Source organism: Hyperolius riggenbachi, chromosome 9, assembly GCF_040937935.1.
Source record: "Hyperolius riggenbachi isolate aHypRig1 chromosome 9, aHypRig1.pri, whole genome shotgun sequence".
NCBI classification, from domain to species: Eukaryota; Metazoa; Chordata; class Amphibia; order Anura; family Hyperoliidae; genus Hyperolius; species Hyperolius riggenbachi.
In genome coordinates this window covers 14,413,082-14,431,875 of record NC_090654.1, presented here as the reverse complement: position 1 = coordinate 14,431,875, position 18,794 = coordinate 14,413,082, and the positions used below count along the sequence as shown (strand labels likewise).

Sequence of the window (18,794 nt, the reverse complement as noted above, 5' to 3'; positions counted from 1 at the left end):
AGATTTAAATATAAAACTCGGATATTTAAAAAAAAAAAAAAGTCATTTTTAGGAGAAGGAGGATAGATACAACTGTTTATCTCAGTTTATTTTCACCTCGGATATTTTTTTAGGTGCTCAACTGCAGGAGCTATGCCAAGTCCCGCCCCCTCATGGAGACATGTGGGTCCTGCTGGAATGTAGTCCGCCTTCTATTGCTGTATTTACTTTGTCAGCCATTCGAAACACAGTAATTACTGAAAGAGCAAAATGTATTCCAGAAACGCAGATAAAGGGGTACACACATCCAATTTCGATTGGCCAATAACTGACCAATGTTACCACTCTAATGTAGCACGAGGACCAAAAAATGTTGAATGCTATTAGCAGATGTGTATGGAAGGGGTAAAATTGGCCAATCAAAATTGTATGTGTGTACACTTCCAACTCCTAACGGACAAACACACACCTCCCCCAATTAAAATAAATAACTGATATGGCATTACAAATACCAGTTTATTTTGTATAGAACAAGGCTGGAGTGGACCATAAAAAATATTTTCATCCAAGTCACTTCATTGTCACACCATTTCTACCCACCCCCCACCATCCTGTACCCCACTAGCAATATATACAGCAAAATCTCTATACACTCCACAAGTAAAAACCTTTGTGTTTTTTTTTCTTTTGCTTTTTGAACATAACTAAATTCAAGTATCCAGATGGGAGGGATTTCCATGAGAAGGGTGGTTCTATATCAGGGCTATTTCATGTTTACAATAAGAATCCTCTTCTGTATCTGGAGTGATTATAATGAACAGACAGGCATTGTGCCCATGTGGAGGTGGTTGTCCCTTTAGTGTAAATCTATGACTACAGTTCCGAGGGGAGGACACAGGGGGCGCTGTTGTCATTTGTCAAGCAGCCGCTCCATCTTGGGGTTGATGAAGGAGAATCCACGGAAGGCGGCCTGATCCATCGAATCGATGAGATTCTTGTCGCTGTATGAGAGGCGGGGCTTCTCGCTGAGAAATTCGCGGTCGAAGTTGGTGTAATCGTTGGGCGATTTCTGAAGGTAAAACAAGGACGGGTTACATTTGTGTAGCGCTACAGCAGCAAACACAACAGCAGGAGCGACCACTGAAGTGCTGGCAATGAGATGCTAATCATTCTGAGTTGATGCAAATTGTATGTTGCCTGTAAATTGAACAGTGAGACTGGTCTGCTTCCAAGCTACATACATTTGCATTCAAAATGTGTATAATCTTGCATCACTTATTTGCATCCCACTTACCATCCCTACAAAACAGCTCTGTGGGAGAAGCACTGGGGAGCTCTAGAGATAGTCACTGAGATGCAAATAATTAAATTGATGCAGAATTAGGCAAATGTATGCAGTGGAACAAAGTTAAAGGGGGACTGAAGAGAAAGGTATACGGAGGCTGCCATATTTATTTCCTTTTAATCAATACCAGTTGCCTGGCAGCCCTGCTGATCCTCTGCCTCTAATAATATTAGCCATAGCCCCTGAACAAGCATGCAGCAGATCAGGTGTTTCAGACTTTAAAGTCAGATCTGACAAGACTAGCTGCATGCTTGTTTCTGGTGTTATTCAGATACTACTGCAGAGAAATAGACCAGCAGGGCTGTCAGTCAACTTGTATTGATTAAAAGGAAATAAATATGGCAGCCTCCGTATACCTCTTACTTCAGTTCCCCTTTAATCTTAGAGTAGCTTCAATATCACACACTATGGTTTTATACTGTAACCTTAAAGGGGAACTGAAGTAAGAGGTATACGGAGGCTGCCATATTTCTTTCCTTTTAATCAATACCAGTTGCCTGGCAGCCCTGCTGGTCTATTTCTCTGCAGTAGTATCTGAATAACACCAGAAACAAGCATGCAGCTAGTCTTGTCAGATCTGACTTTAAAGTCTGAAACACCTGATCTGCTGCATGCTTGTTCAGGGGCTATGGCTAATAGTATTAGAGGCAGAGGATCAGCAGGGCTGCCAGGCAACTGGTATTACTTAAAAGGAAATAAACATGGCAGCCTCCATATACCTCTCTCTTCAGTTCCCCTTTAAAGGATAACTGAAGTGAGTTATATAGAGACTGCTTTATTTATTTCCTTTAAAGCAATACCAGTTGCCGGGCAGCCCTGCTGATCCTCTGCCTCTAATACTATTAGCCATAGCCCCTGAACAAGCATGTAGCAGATCAGGTGTTTCTGACATTATTGTCAGATCTGACAAGATTAGCTGCATGCTTGTTTCTGGTGTTATTTAGACACTACTGCAGCCAAATAGACCAGTAGGGCTGCCAGGCAACTAGTATTGGTTAAAAGGAAATGAATATGGCAGCCTCCATATTCTTCTCACGTCAGTTTTCCTTTAAACCTCATCTATTAATGGCAGTGGATTATCCAGAGGCTTTCACTCTCAGGTATCTAAATGGGTCACTTTTTTCCGTTACAGGTACACTTTAACATGGCCATACACTGTTCAACCAGACTGATCAATTTTCCCAATAACAATTATCCAATCGATCCTAAGTGTATGGTATACTGGTTCGATTTTTCAAATGAAATCAAGCAAAAATATCGATTGGATTTCTCAGGTCAAAAAACAAAAAATGAATGTTGTCCGGCCCCCTTTACAGAAGGCTGTACGTACCACTTTAGGCTTAAAGGGCGGCTCCACCTCTCGCTTTTCCAGCGCCGTCCAGTTGATGGTCTTGAAGAAGGGGTGGAGCTTGATGTTCCCCACTATTCCGAGTCTCTTAGTGGGGTCTCTCACAAACAGCTGCAAGAGAGGATAGAGAGTGAGATCAGCAGTCATCCAATGGGCCCCAATTACCGATACAGATAGTGATATGCTAATCACTGCGGCTTGCATGCAAATTTCATGCAAACGGCCCAGTTCTAAGCAGCATACAATTTGCAATAGATCTGCATGCAACCTGCAGTTATGAGCATCTTGTGGACCATTTCTCATTTGTAGTTGACCCTCGTTATGTGGCACAGATTAGTCAGTGCAGCGACAGCAATGAGACTCCCCTACCTTCTCCAGAATGTCTTTGGATTCCTTGGTGATCCAGCGTGGATAATGTGGAGTGTCCATTCTGATGGATTCGAAGAGCTCGTCCTCATCATCACCGTGGAAGGGAGATTGTCCAATCAGCATCTCGTACAGAAGGACGCCGAACGACCACCAGTCCACGGAGAAGGTGTACTTGTGTCCTTGTAAGATCTGTGGGGACAGCAGTACAGAGATAAGCCTTCCGTGCCGGCCGGGGATGAGAGGATTATCTCAATGCGCCCATTAACAGTACAATTTTTTCATCAGATACGATCTTTTGATGTGATTTGAACGATCGTAACTAATCAAAAAGGCGATTATTGATTGTTACCATAAACTGAACGATTTGAGAATGTTTTACATTCCAATTCGATCATAAAATCTAACTTTCGGATCGATAATTTTTCCTTTTCCAAATGATCGAAGAATCGTATCACATCGATTTGCGACACAAACGTTTTTCGATACATTTTGATCATAATAAAAAAGTGCATCGAAACATTGAATCTGAAGGAAAAATTGTACCATTAACGAGCATCTTTACAACAAGGCAAATCCGGTGGGGGAGACTAAATCATACTAACCCTGTACAGCAAATTAATACAAGAGCCTGCGGGCGCCCATACAAGAGCCTGCGGGCACAATTCTTATACTTACCTGTTCTCCGGTTCCCTCTCTGTTGCGCTGCTCCCCCCCTATTCTACAACGGAGTGGCGTATGCTCTATCCACTGTAATTCTGCGCTCCCCCAGCACGAGTACTCATGCCCAGAACTTCCCTGTCTGCTGTGCACAGCTAAGAAAGAGCACAAAATTATAAGGAGCATAAGGGATAGAGCATTCACCCCTCCTTCATCCTCCGTGCCACTGGCTCCAGTAAGAACTATGAATGAGGGGCAGAGGGACGCAATAGAGAGGAGCCCACCCAAACCGAAGGACAGGTAAGTATAAGGACCCCATACTACACACTCATTACAGATTTATGGATACAGTCTCACTTCTGCTCCCCTTTAGGCCCCCTACACACTGCAAATACGATTTGTGATTCCGATTTGCGTTTCCGATTTTTCCCTGGATGTTATCAACAGAAAAAATGCAGCATGCAGTACAGCCCGGAGGACGTCCGATGGTGTCAGCGCGCACCAGTGACACGCACGTTGGAGCGCAGAAGAAGCCCGACCTGGCAGCCGGCCTGGCCAGGTCGGGCTCGCCACCGGAGACCACCGGGAGCCTGCGGAGTGGCGCCAACAGCACATCCTGGCTGCCACGGGCTGGAGGAAGCCCCAGGTAAGTGGATTTGGATTTTTATTTTTTTTAACATGCTGCCTGAACCTTCCCTTTAAGTATCCCAGGGTTTTCTTTTTATAAACATATGCTAAGTAGGTTGAATGTTTTACTCTCTCTAATCAGTAGCAGCTTATTAAGTGTCCCAGAGTTAGAAAAAGGTCAATAGTTCATAGATTTTATCTCCTCCTGCTCTCAGAAGTTGTATTCTGCCAGAAAAACTTTTATGGCTGTAAATTGCTTATCAGTGATGTTTACTATATTCCTGACAAGGTACCTACAAGACAGAAGCTGTCACTTGCATGCCTAGAAATTAACTTTCAGGCAGCAAAACAAGTAAAACAGCCTTATTATAAAATGTTTTGTACTGTACATACACAATGTTTATTATGTGGCATATCGTCTCGGGTATACTTTAAATGGTGGTATGAATACGGCTCTTTGCCCTCGTACATGCCATCATTAGCTGAGCTGCTGTAACAACCTATAAACAGTTCTTTGGAAAGTTTGGGGGCGGGAACAGGAAATAGCTGACAATAAAAATGGCTCCCATCAAACCATACAGGAGTGCTGTGCTAACTTTTTAGTCAGGTCAGTTTATTTCGTGATCTATGCTAATGATAGTAACTACCGATAGGTGCACCAGTACTGTATGCAGAGGAATGCTGATCTTACCTCTGGAGCGATGTAATCCGGCGTTCCGCAGAAAGTGCTCGCTTTGTTCTCGCCAAAAACATTTTCCTTGCACATCCCAAAATCTGCGATCTTAATATGTCCGTCCCGATCCAACATCACGTTGTCCAGCTTCAGATCCCTGCGGGGAAATACAGGCATGGCTGTCACTATCACGATAGCTGAATTTTCATAATAGCAACCATGGCGGTGACTATGGCGATAGATACGCCCACTTCCAATGCCCCGGGCCTCTGAGCAACCATGGCGGCGACTATGGCGATAGCTACGCCTCATTCCAGTGCCGTGGTGGGCCTCTAAGTAACCGTGGCAGTTACTATGGCGATAGATACGCCCGCTTCCAGTGCCCCGGGCCTCTGAGCAGCTGTGGGGGAGACTATGGCAATAGACACGCGTATATTCCCAAATACCCCGCTGCATCACTTACACATCATCCGTATACATGACGGGGCGACTTACCGATAGATGATGCCCTTGGAGTGAAGGAATTGTAATCCGCAGATTATCTCCGCTCCATAGAAGCTGCAAGACAGACAGAGGCAATACTGAAATACACATTCAGAGCTTATTATGGATATTTCTAGCCTGTATTTGTTATAATGCTGATGATTATGGCTTACAGCTTATGAGAACCCCAAAAAAATCAAAGACCATTAGAATATTGTGAAAATCGTCAATATTCTCGGCTCATAGTGTCAGACTCTAATCAGCTAATTCATCCAAAACACCTGCAAAGGGTTTCCGATTTCATATATTAGTGACACCTTTTAAACTTAATTACTGAAATAAATGTACTTTTGTACAATATCCCCCTTACCACCCATACGCCACACAAACATCAGACTGAGCTGAGTGGCGGGAATACAGGGGGGTCCATGTGCTGTAGAATATGGGAGGTCTTTGAACCACGGATGATGTAATAACTATCCCCTCCTCCCCCAGACTGAACTGAGTGGCGAGAGTACAGGGGGGTCCATGTGCTGTAGAATAAAGGGAGGTCCTTGAACCACGGATGATGTAATAACTAGCCCCTCCTCCCCCAGACTGAGCGGAGCGGCGGGAGTACAGGGGGGCCATGTGCTGTAGAATAAAGGGAGGTTCTTGAACCACGGATGATGTAATAACTAGCCCCTCCTCCCCCCAGACTGAGCGGAGCGGCGGGAGTACAGGGGGGTCCATGTGCTGTAGAATAAAGGGAGGTCCTTGAACCACGGATGATGTAATAACTAGCCCCTCCTCCCCCAGACTGAGCGGAGCGGCGGGAGTACAGGGGGGCCATGTGCTGTAGAATAAAGGGAGGTTCTTGAACCACGGATGATGTAATAACTAGCCCCTCCTCCCCCCAGACTGAGCGGAGCGGCGGGAGTACAGGGGGGCCATGTGCTGTAGAATATGGGAGGTCTTTGAACCACAGATGATGTAATAACTAGCCCCTCCTCCCCCCAGACTGAGCAGAGCGGCGGGAGTACAGGGGGACCATGTGCTGTAGAATATGGGAGGTCTTTGAACCACAGATGATGTAATAACTAGCCCCTCCTCCCCCCAGACTGAGCAGAGCGCGTACAGGGGGACCATAAAGTGTACAAAACGTTCTAATGCTGGGAATACACTGTTCATTTTTAAGCTATGGAAGGTCCTTGTCTTCATCTGTCGGGTGTAGGAGACACTTACGTTGCCCTGAAGAGGTCGAAGCGCCCCTTGTCCTGTATGTGAAACATGAGATCCCCTCCGTTCAGGAACTCCATGACAAAGAACAGATGTTCCTGTAAGAGGGACACAGACAGAGATAAAAAACTGAAACTACTGTTCTAGAATTCATCCGAATTTAAAATTACTAAAAAATGAGCACAATTCTTCCACCCATTTTCAAATATGGTTTAGCCAATTTAAATTAAGACAATGCAAACAATGAAATATGTTCCCAACAACTAACGTATTTGGAACTTTAACCCTTTAGCAGGCAATTTATTTAGAGGCTTGCAAGTGTTCCAGACCAATTTATTTTAGAACATTTTTTTTATTTCTTATTTGTTACATTTCCCTGCTTCTAATTAGTACTGCTACAACGTGTAATTATGGCCACTTGTCACTAGGGGGCAGTGTGAGACAATAACAGATTCAATTTCAGTTTCTATATTTTCTGCTAGCAGAGACATCAAAGCATTCCAAGAATTTACAGCACAAGTTCTGCCTGTTGAGGACAAAAGCAGTACGCTTATCTCAGAGATAGCTCTATTGAAGCAGCTAATGGGTTAAAAGGACTTTTTTTTAGCAGACATGTTGTAAGGTACAACATAAATGGGGCTGAGAAGAAGAGTCCAGGGGTATCTGTAAGTGGTCAGCTGCCTTCATTCATTAAAGGACACATGAAGGGAGCAGGAGATTGAGGCTGCCATTAATTTCCTTTTAAACAATACCAGTTGCCTGGCAGTCCTGCTGATCTCTGGCTTCAGTAGTGTTTGAATCACACACCTGAAACAAGCATGCAGCTAATCCAGTCAGACTTCAGTCAGAACATTTAATCTGCATGCTTGTTCAGGGTCTATGGCTAAAAGTATTAGAGGCAGAGGATCTGCAGGACAGCCAGGCAATCTGCATCATTTAAAATGAAATAAATATGTCAGCCTCCATATCCCTCAGTTCAGGTGTCCTTTAACCTGCTGGATAACTGATTGAATTGTGAAATGAAGTGCACTAGCCATCAGAGTCCCCCATTCCACGCTGTCTTCTGGGAGGGGGTGTGGCTGAGCTACTGCTCCACACTCCTCCCAAGCAGGGTGTGGCAGGGGTGTGGTTAGGCTGCTACCCTCTCCCTCCCAATGTTGAGGTAATTGGAGGTAGGTTGTGCAGCCAGTGGGGGTGGGTGCTGGAATACAGGCTTGTAAGGAGTCAGGGAAAGTTGCCTCCTGATTGGGGGAGGGGGTAGCCTATTGATAGGAAGACCTTTGCCTGGTCAGCGGGGTTTCATATATACCATGCATCTGAATCTACGCAATTATCCACGTAGGGCGTCCTCAACACGTAATTACTCCACCGCCAGACTCCACCCATAAAATGAACTGAACCTTCAATACAGCTTTACTGACTCCTCATACAACATCAGCTAGTCCACACTGGTCACCACTGGTCACCTTAGTCTGGAAGGAGCAGTAAATATGAGTGAGGAACGGGTTCTCCCAGGCCAACGCCAGCACTCTCTTCTCCACCATGGTGCATTCTACGTCATCATCAATGAGCACCACGTCCTTCTTCAGGGCCTTCACCGCAAAGTACTCGTTCTTGCCCTTCAGCTCAGCGAGGAGGACCTGGAAGAAGAGCAGACAGGAGGAGAAGTCATACGTTATATTAACCACTTTACCCCCCAGTGCTAAATTTCTCCGTCCCTCTGCGCACCGCTTCACCCCCAGGGACGGAGAAAGGCGCACTTGTTTGTTAACTGGCTGGGAGTGGGCGGGGAACTCGCACGCACACTCCAGCCAGCCAGCACAGCAGGTGACTAATTGGACGTTAGGAATAAGCGTTCCTAAATCCAATTAGACTCGCCGATTGCGAATAGAATGAAGACTGCTTCAAACAGAAGCAGTCTTCATTCATAACAACGTAAAGTAAACAAACGTGCAACGCGCGCGCACACACTCACCCCCGCTCTGCAGTCCAATGATTGATTATGGGGACCCCAGTCCCCAATAACCAATCATATTACAGAAAAAAATGAATGAAAGCAGCGCTGCAAGGTAAAAATCGCGCTGGTGTTTCAGGGGTAAAACCCCTCCGTTGTGAAGTGGTTAAGGAGGATCTGTAACGAAACCCCTCCCCTCCTGGGGGATACTTACCTGAGGAGGGGGAAGCCTCTGGATCCTAATGAGGCTTCCCTATCCTCTCCATCCTTGGGGATCCAGCACTGGCAGCCCCAGAACACGGGGCTGTGTTAAAGGGCAGTAGTGGCTTTCCAATCAGGCTCAGGCAGAAATAGCCAAGGCTGATCGGGTTCGCTGTACTGTACAGGTGACCCGGCGTCAGTAGAGAAGCCAGGGCTCTACCTCTGATACTGGAGACCAGGGTTCAAAATTCGGCTCTGCCTGTTCAGTAAGCCAGCACCTATTCAGTAGGAGACCTTGGGCAAGACTCCCTAACACTGCTACTGCCTATAGAGCGCGTCCTAGTGGCTGCAGCTCTGGCGCTTTGAGTCCGCCAGGAGAAAAGCGAGATATAAATGTTATTTGTCTGTCTGTCTAGAGAAGACCTGATCGGGTTCAGCTATTTCTGCCTGAGCCTGATTGGAAAGCCGCTACTGCGCCTGTGCTGAATTGTGGTAAGTAAATATTGCAGGTGCTACTGCACCCTAGCTAACAACCTCGTCACCCGTGGTTTTAGGATCCAGCGCTGGACCCCCTTAAAGAGAATCTGTATTGTTAAAATCACACAAAAGTAAACATACCAGTGCGTTAGGGGACATCTCCTGTTACCCTCTGTCACAATTTCGCCGCTCCCCGCCGCATTAAAAGTGGTTAAAAACAGTTTCAAAAAGTTTGTTTATAAACAAACAAAATGGCCACCAAAACAGGAAGTAGGTTGATGTACAGTATGTCCACACATAGAAAATACATCCATACACAAGCAGGCTGTATACAGCCTTCCTTTTGAATCTCAAGAGATCATTTGTGTGTTTCTTTCCCCCTGCAGCTATCTTCCACTGAAGTGTCAGGCTGTTTCTTCCTGCAGAGTGCAGACAGCTCTGCCTGTATGTAATTCCTCAGTATGTGAAAGCCCAGCCAGCTCAGAGGAGGATTTATCCAGCTTGTAAAAGATAAGAGAGAAGAGAGAAGCTGCTCTAATCGCTGCTCTAATCTAAATAACACACAGGCAGTGTGCATAGAGGGGCCTGGAAGGGGGAGTTCATAGCAGAACCACAACACTGAAGAACTTGGCAGCCTTCCAGACACAGGCTGACAAGTCTGACAAGAGAGATATAAGTTGATTTATTACAGAGACTGTGATAGTACAAAGTGCTGCAGTAAGCCAGAACACATTAGAATAGCTTTTGAAACTTGTAGGATGATAAAAAACAGGATGCAATTTTTGTTACGGAGTCTCTTTAAAGAGGAACTTCAGCCTAAACAAACATACTGTCATTAAGTTACATAAGTTATGTTAATTCAAATAGATAGGTAATATAACCTCGTACCCACCCTGTTTTAACAGAACAGGCAAAAGTTTGTGATTTCATGAGGGCAGCCATCTTTTTGGTTTTAATGAGGTGACAGGGAGCACGAGACACAGTTCCAACTGTCCTGTGTCCTGAGCACCTCTCCCAGTTGCTAGGCAATGTGAATAACAACATAGGAAATCCCATCATGCTCTGCACAGCATCAGGGAAAAAAAGCCTGGGCTTTTTTTCTTTGATGGGTGGAGCTTAGATAAAAATGCAGCTAAAAATGATGCTTTGGTAAGAAAAACAAAGTTCTGATGCTGTGAAACTGTTAAAGAAACACCAAGCCTTTTCAGTGCTGCTGAGTAGATATTTAGTCCGGAGGTTCACTTTAAGTAAGCCTCAGGGGTCTAGGCTTGAGGAAGCCCCAGGTATGTAGAAATTTTCTCTCCTGCCCCATATCTCAGGCACACTTTAGGAGGATGGGTGGGGCCTCATTAGGATCCAGAGACTTCCCCCTCCACAGGTCTGTATCCTCCAGGGGGGAGGGGGTGTTTCGTTACAGATCCTCTTTAAGAAAAGAAACAAACCATAAAAATATGAATGATTTACCTTGCCGAAGCTTCCTTTCCCCAGAACCTTGTGGAAGGTGAAGCTGTCTACGGCCAGACGGGTGCTGATGCCGGTCACCCTGATGGACCCAGGGCTGCTCCCCTCCCATAGCTTGTCGTACTGGTTGTCTGCTAAGGAGAACATACACATACAATTTACATGAAAGCGACACAACGAGAATCAGTCATAGCAGAGCAGATATCCCGTCCTGTTACCCTGATCACCGTAAGCACTTGCCTGTTGCGTCCAGCCCTCGGGCCCCTGGAGCGCTCGGAAGAACGCCTTGGTAGATACCGAAGTTGTCCAAACTGGAATCAGATTTCCTGGATTTCTACAAAATAAACAAGAAATTAGAAGATGCCGGCATTCAGGCTGTTTTTGGGTATAGGCAAACCAGGCAGATGGCATGGTGACAGCAGTAGGTGGGGCATCACAGAGCTAGTCTTAGCACCCTGTACAGTATGGCATTCTTATAGCGAACTGCCAATTCCATGAAGAAAGGGCTGGATGGTAATTTTAGCACCTCAGTGGGCACTGCTGTGTTGGTTGATGCAATTCTAATTGGATTTCCAGGACAATATTCTAACCTGTAAAGACCCAGGCTGTACATAAACAGTGTAATGTTTATAAAGTGAATACACCCCCCTCAAAAAAACGTTGTTGGAGGGGTTTGTTGTACAAGTAGAGTAAGTTTGGGTCAGTGAGATGTATAATTTGTGCATCCTTTACAGGGGTACTCTATAGCCAGTAGCAGTGTTAGGTCAGAGCTGCAGTCACTAGGGGGCGCTCTATAGGCAGTAGCAGTGTTAGGCCAGAGCTGCAGCCACTAGGGGGCACTCTATAGGCAGTAGCAGTGTTAGGCCAGAGCTTCAGCCACTAGGGGGCACTCTATAGGCAGTAGCAGTGTTAGCCCAGAGCTGCAGCCACTAGGACACGCTCTATAGGCAGTAGCAGTGTTAGGTCAGAGCTGCAGCCACTAGGGGGTGCTCTATAGGCAGTAGCAGTGTTAGGCCAGAGCTGCAGCCACTAGGGGGCGCTCTATAGGCAGTAGCAGTGTTAGGTCAGAGCTGCAGCCACTAGGGGGTGCTCTATAGGCAGTAGCAGTGTTAGGCCAGAGCTGTAGCCACTAGGGTGCGCTCTATAGGCACTAGCAGCGTTAGACCAGAGCTGCAGCCACAAGGGGGCGCATACTATAGGCAGTAGCAGTGTTAGGGAGTCTTGACAAAGGTCTCCTTCCTGAAAAAGTAGTACAACATGGAGTGTTTAATCTGTAGCCATTTCTGCAGAAGATATAAAGCATCAGCAGTGTTCCTCCTGATTTTTCATGGGGTTGGGACGTCGGGGAGGTTGAACCCTCTTGGGGGTGGGATGCCGAGGAGGTTGAACCCTGTTGGGGGTGGGACGCCGGGGAGGTTGAACCCTGTTGGGGGTGGGACTCCAGGGAGGTTGAATTCTGTTGGGGGTGGGACTCCGGGTGGATGACAAAGCGAAGCACAACATCCATTCAAAAACTAAAGCACAGGTGTCTCCAGTCCTGGAGATCCATATCCATACTGGTGTTAAGGATGGACAGAGAAATGTGGTCTACTTGATGAACCACAACTCTTCCAATTCAGTCCCATCTATTTATTAATTTTGTGTTGTGCCAAACATGTGTGAGGACCTCGGCCATTGAGGACTCGCGTTCGACATCCCTGTACTTAGGAGTTTGGTCATGTGAGCTATGATACAAAACAAGAGGAGTAGATAGGGTGTTCAGCACCCGGGGACAAAGACAGTTTTTGTGCCCCTCCCACTGGACAAAATGGGCGTGGCCACCCAGACTGTGGTCATGGGTGGAGTCAAATGTACAAAGCTGTTTAGATTTAGCCAGATGTGCCCCTCTTCCCCCATTTAGATAGCAGCTGTGCCCCTCTTTAAATAGCCAGATGTGCTCCCCTATAGATAACCAGATGTGCCCCCCATAGATAGCCAGTTGTGCCCCCCTTGTTCTGCAGCTGGTAATGCTTCTGCACTCCTCTGCAGAGGGAGGGAGGGAGAGAAGCAGGGGCACTTCAGGCAGCCAGCGAGCCGCTTCTCACGCACGTGGTGATGCAGCGGCCTTGCTGAGCGCCCCCTAGCAGTGGTGCGCCCGGGACATATATCCTCCCTTGCCCCCCATAGCTACGCCTCTGTACCAAACTCTGTGCCACCCATTTGTCTGCCTTCCACCCACCTCCGTGTCTTCATCTTGGCTTCATAAAAAACACAGTGAATCCAACGGACTTGGATGAAAATCATGGCTGCAAGACTTTGCCCAGAACTGTCTCTCTCTTCCGACTTTCTGTATATGAGGACCAGGGCAAGACTGGTGGATCCCCTGTGTTTTCAGTATATGTGATCTGTTGTGTTGGGAATGTTTTTGTGGAAATTGGGATAATTTCTCATCCTTAGCATTTTTTCCCAGCATCCCTCTTTTCTTGCTTTGACTCCACCCCCTTTCCCCTGCCCCTCCCCTTTTGTCACCACACCATCATCCTTACCATGCTGACTTGGTTGAGCGCTTCGGCTAACAGCTTCTGGTTGATGCCGCAGAGATTGGCCACTTTGGTCTGACACTTGTGGTGAACGTTCATCATGCATTCTGTGGGGAGGAGAACAGGAGTTATTATACATAAAGGAGGACTCCGACACGCATCCTACTCTCAGCACACCGCCCGTCCGCCGCCACTTCTGCCAGCAAACTGCACAGAGCTCTGAACCTTCCTGACATGGACGTTGAATGAGAGTTGGTCTATTCTGGTGGTCTTGGTCATTTTTCTAGTTTCAGATGCGGGGAGGGTAATTTTATAATTTCTCACTGCCGTTCGGGGGCATAACAACAATACATGGGGCCCTCCAGCAAAACTTAGATGGGGCACCCTACTTTTTACACCCCTTCCCTTGCCTGCCTCTGGTGATCCTCACAGCCTGGGGGCCATCTCACAAGAGCCATAAAACAGGTGTGGCCATCATAACCTTCACTCCCATAACAAGTGTAGCCGCACAACACCTGATCTGAAGTATAGTCCCCTGTATCAGAGAGAGTGAAGTAGTAGTTGGAGGCCCCCCACAGCTCTGGAACCCCCTACAGTCGCAGGGGCTCCACCCCTTTAGTCCCGCCCCTTTGTCACCATTTCTATCTCCACTGGCGAGATGTCCCCTTAAAGTGAACCTCCGGACTAAAAATCGACTCAGCAGCACTGAAAAGGCTTGGTGTTTCTTTAACAGTTTCACAGCATCAGAACTTTGTTTCTCTTATACAAGCCTCATTTTTAGCTGCACAGAAGAAAACTGCCCGGGCATTTTTCCCCTAATGCTGTGCAAAGCATGATGGGATTTCTGATGTTGTTGTTCTCGTTCTGCTGTTTTGGTGCATTTTTTTTTACATTTTGAATTTGACATTTGAAGCCTAGCGTGTGCAGCTGGGAGGGGTCATCAGGACACAGGATAGTTGGAACTGTGTCTCCTGCTCCTTGTCACCTCCTTTCAACCAAAAAAATGGCTGCCCCCATGACAAAGAGGGCAGCCCCCATGAATCACAAACATATGCCTGTTCTTTTAAAACAGGGTGGGTAAGAGATTATATTACCTATCTATTCTAATTAACATAACTAATGTAACTTGATGACAGTATGTTTGTTTAGGCTGAAATTCCCCTTTAAAGTGTACCTGTCGGGCATAAAATCAATAATTAATTATTTATTTTTATCTGGTAAACAAGTAATGATGCTAACCAGGAAATCCAACAGTTAAAATCGCTATTACTTTTCCTGTTGATACATGATCATTCCCCAGTTTACCTGACTCTTATTTGGTACACAAAAAGGAAGTTGCAGGGCATGCTGGGTTGTCCTTTTTTGCTTCTGTACTTCCCTCTCAGACTTAACTAATGCAGCCTGATTGGATGAAGCCTCTTTCTCTTCCCACACCTCTGTTCCTCTCTGATTGGTCAATATTTCTTATGCTGAGACAATGCACTTTCTATAGTGGAGGGCGGGCAATGCATACACAATCAGGCAGAGGATAGTAAGGGAGGAAATGACATCAGAATTGGCTTCAAAATAGCCACACTTAAAATGGGAAATACTAAGAAGGATTTTCTCTTTTTTTACTATAGAAAAATCACTAAAATCACAACGTGGACAGTGCAATATGTACATATGTTGTGCTAGTAGAGCCAGTATTTATCTACTTCTATATGTGTTTTTTTTCCTGAGATAGTATGGCTGACAGCTCCTCTTTAATCACTGCCCCAAAGAGACCTATCACAACTTCCTCCTCCTCTCACAGGGACAGAAAGCACTAGGTAGAATTTCCAATGGACGTCAATAAAACCTCAGAATGTTTTAACAGTCCCCTAATTTATCCACAACTATATAAAAAAAAAATCTTTGTGATAAGTTCTCACTAAACCCAGCCTGCCCCTCCGCTGACCAATTCCCTTCTATATCCTGCTGCTGCAAGCGGGAGGGATATGGAGACTGTCATATTTATTTATTCCCTTTTAAACAATACCAGTTGCCTGGCTGTCCTGCTAATCCTCTGCCTCTTATACCTTTAGCCATAGACCCTGAACAAGCATGCAGCAGATCAGATGACTGAAGTGTGACTGAAGTGTTAGCTGCATGCTTGTTCCAGGTGTGTGATTCAGACAATGCTGCAGCCAAAAAGATCAGAAGGACTGCCAGGCAACTGGTATTGTTTAAAAGGGAATAAATATGGCAGCCTCCATATACCTCTCACTTAAGGTTCCCTTTAATTGGAAAATCGATCGGACAGTAAATCTGCTGAAGAATCTCATCGTGTATTCCCAGCGTTAGATTTACGTGCCAATAAACGTTTTCCCAGTTCCGGCTGTTCTTACGGGAAAACCACTTAATCTCTTGTTAATGTTTTAATTATTTTATCTCCCCAGGCACCTGCAGATCAGCGGTGTGCATACAGACATCTTGTTATTGAGCTGACATTCTGAAGAATTACCCAACGAAAGTCAATTTATTTTTTCTACAGCTACATTCCAAAACGCAGATATCTGGATTCTCTGCCTGGGAACACTTTATACGTAGGAGCGTGAAAATCAATTAGCAGGAAAAACTACGCAAAGAGTGCATGGTTTTCAATCAGCCTATGTAGACTGGTAAAATAGCAAATTAATAGGAGGAACAGTAATGTACAGTCATTGATGAGTCCTCTATAAATTGCATATATGTCCGTACACGGGTACATTAATAACTAAAACATAATTTGCAGAATGCCAGTAAGTGGAGAGTGTCAGTGAGAGCAGTGTATCAGTGAGAGCAGTGTGTCAGTGAGAGCAGTGTGTCAGTGAGAGCAGTGTGTCAGTGAGAGCAGTGTGTCAGTGAGTGCAGAGCATCAGTACATCAGTGGCTGAATATCGTCAGTACGTCAGTGAGTGCAGAAGCGTCAGTAAGTGTAGTGTGTCAGTATGTCAGTGAGAGCAGAGCGTCAGTGAGTGCAGAACATTCATATACGTCAGTGAGTGCAGAAGCGTCAGTACGTCAGTGAATGTATTGTGGCATTATGACAGTGAGTGCAGTGCGTCAGTACATCAGTGGCTGAATATCATCAGTACGTCAGTGAGTGCAGAAGCGTCAGTAAGTGTAGTGTGTCAGTATGTCAGTGAGAGCAGAGCGTCAGTGAGTGCAGAACATTCATATACGTCAGCGAGTGCAGAGCGTCAGTATGTCAGTGAGTGCAGTGTGTCAGTACATCAGTGACTGAAGAATGTCAGTGAGTGCAGTGTGTCAGTATGTCAGTGAGTGCAGAGCGTCAGTATGAAAGCGAGTGCAGACCGTCAGTATGAAAGTGAGTGCAGAGCGTCAGTGTGTCAGAGAGTGCAGTGTGTCAGTACATCAGTGACTGCAGCGTCAGTGAATGCAGTGTATCAGTATGTCAGTGAGTGCAGTGTCTGTATGTCAGCAAGTGCAGCGAGTCAGTGAATTCAGTGTGTCAGTATGTCAGTGAGTGCAGAGCGTCAGTATGTCAGTGAGTGCAGTGTGTCAGTATGTCAGTACATCAGTGACTGCAGTGTCAGTGAATGCAGTGTGTTAGTACGTCAACGAGTGCAGAGCGTCAGTGAGTGCCGAACATTTATTACTTTTAGCCTTTAAGGAACCGCCCAGTAACAAGTAACACAGGCGTTTCTGCGCACTTACCGTCACACTTTAACCCTTGCTTCACCAAGCCCCATAGCAAGCTGCCGCAGTGGTCGCAGAACGTGGGACTCTTGTAGTTGTACACCTTGAACCGATGGGGCATATCGATGTTGAACCTCTCCTTCTGGAACTGTTCAGGGAAAATAGCGTCAGTTTCTTATAATGGACTCACAAGAAGAAACATACAATCTCCTCTCCTCTGATTGGCTTACACAGGATATGCATCATCAGGTCTACAGATATCTGAACAGCGGCACAATTTTATAATTTTGGCTCTGAAGACCGGCATTATGTATATTTGTGTTAAATGAAGCAATGTGAAGTGCAGACTGTCCGCTTTCAGCTTTTAAGGAGTTTAACCAAAATATCAGAGGACCTAGTTAGGGTTAGGAATTATAGCCATTTTGTACGTATTTCCACCAATTTCACCAGTTGCAGGGGCTCGAGAGTGGACAATCGTAGACAAGTCTAGTCTGTCTAATTGTTCTCTGGTTGAACTCGATGGACGTATGTCTTTTTTCAACCCAAATAACTATGTAACTATGTCTGAAGTGGGGAACACATCACCAAAGGCTGGACTTCCTCTGTAGAGAAGTCCCGCCAGCTCTTCATTTATCAATTGAAAGCAGACCGCCGCCGTGACCATTGCTAGCATTGACCAAATTCCATTGGAAGCCATATATATCCATGCCGTACTTCTTCCCCCACCATGTCTCACAGATGGTCTGCTATGCTTCAGATCAGGAGAGGAGCCTCACCTCAGCTTTTCCATCTGTTGGTCTGAGTTTTAAGGGAAACCGAGGAGAGAGGAATATGTAGGCTGACTTGTTTATTTCCTTTTAAATAATGCATATTGCCTGGCTGTCCTGCTGGTCCTCTGCCTCTAATACTTTAAAAGGAAGGTCCAAGCAAAATAAAAAAATGAGTTTCACTTACCTGGGGCTTCTACCGGCCCCATGCAGCCATCCTGTGCCCTCGTAGTCACTCACTGCTGCTCCAGTTCCCCGCTGGCAGCTTGCCGACCTCGGAGGTCGGCGGGACGCATTGCGTACATTTTTACGCATTCCCGCTAGTGCAGGAACATTAACACATACATTTTTACGCATTGCTGGTTCAATGTGTACATTTTTACGCGTTGCACCACTACCGCGTAAAAATGTATGTGTTAATGTTCCTACACTAGCGGGAATGCGTCAAAATGTACGCAATGCGTCCCGCCGACCTCCGAGGTCGGCAAGCTGCCAGCGGGGGACTGGAGCAGCAGTGAGTGACTATGAGGGCACAGGATGGCTGCATGGGGCTGGTAAAAGCCCCAGGTAAGTGAAACTCTTTTTTATTTGCTTGGACCTTCCCTTTCAAGCAGGGGTGTCAAACTCAAAAGAAAAAAACAAAATAAAGCCACTTTCCTCTCTTCCTCTTTCATGTCAAATGGCCCTACTCCAACTCCTATACAGTTTCCTGGTGTCTAGAGGCCCCCACCCTACCCTATACAGTTCCCTGGTGTCTAGAGGCCCCCACCCTACCCTATACAGTTCCCTGGTGTTTAATGCTTTCCCCCTACCTCCTCATATGGCCTCCCTGGTGATGTAGGACTTCACCTCTAATATAGCTTCCCTGGTGGTCTAGAGTGGGCCAAACATAATGCAAAGTGGAGAAACCACTTGGGGGCCAAATTTAATGGGTTTGAGGGCCAGATCTGGCCCATGGGCCGGAGTTTGACATATATCCCTTAAAGAGACAATAAAGCCTAAAAAAAAATTAAAAAAAATCAGTTTTACGCACCTGGGGCTTCTACCAGCCCC

At 46.0% G+C, this 18,794-nt stretch overlaps 1 protein-coding gene across 2 annotated transcripts in view; it reads right to left on the bottom strand.

Annotated features, from left to right (window-relative positions):
* Positions 1–71: 71 nt before the first annotated feature.
* PRKCD (protein kinase C delta) overlaps positions 72–18,794 on the bottom strand; it is a 119,310-nt gene continuing 100,587 nt past the window's right edge. Inside the window, exons 8-18 of one of the 2 annotated variants that reach the window (XM_068251974.1) lie at positions 16,993–17,122; positions 13,318–13,418; positions 11,033–11,126; positions 10,796–10,926; positions 8,166–8,339; positions 6,706–6,797; positions 5,494–5,556; positions 5,017–5,155; positions 3,042–3,230; positions 2,655–2,783; positions 72–1,048 (exon numbers count right to left, since the gene is read on the bottom strand). In XM_068251974.1, the coding sequence (XP_068108075.1) occupies positions 890–1,048; positions 2,655–2,783; positions 3,042–3,230; positions 5,017–5,155; positions 5,494–5,556; positions 6,706–6,797; positions 8,166–8,339; positions 10,796–10,926; positions 11,033–11,126; positions 13,318–13,418; positions 16,993–17,122 (1,401 nt within the window). In that variant the 3' untranslated portion in view covers positions 72–889. The remainder of the gene's footprint in view (positions 1,049–2,654; positions 2,784–3,041; positions 3,231–5,016; positions 5,156–5,493; positions 5,557–6,705; positions 6,798–8,165; positions 8,340–10,795; positions 10,927–11,032; positions 11,127–13,317; positions 13,419–16,992; positions 17,123–18,794) is intronic. The other variant, XM_068251975.1, reaches the window with a different exon arrangement.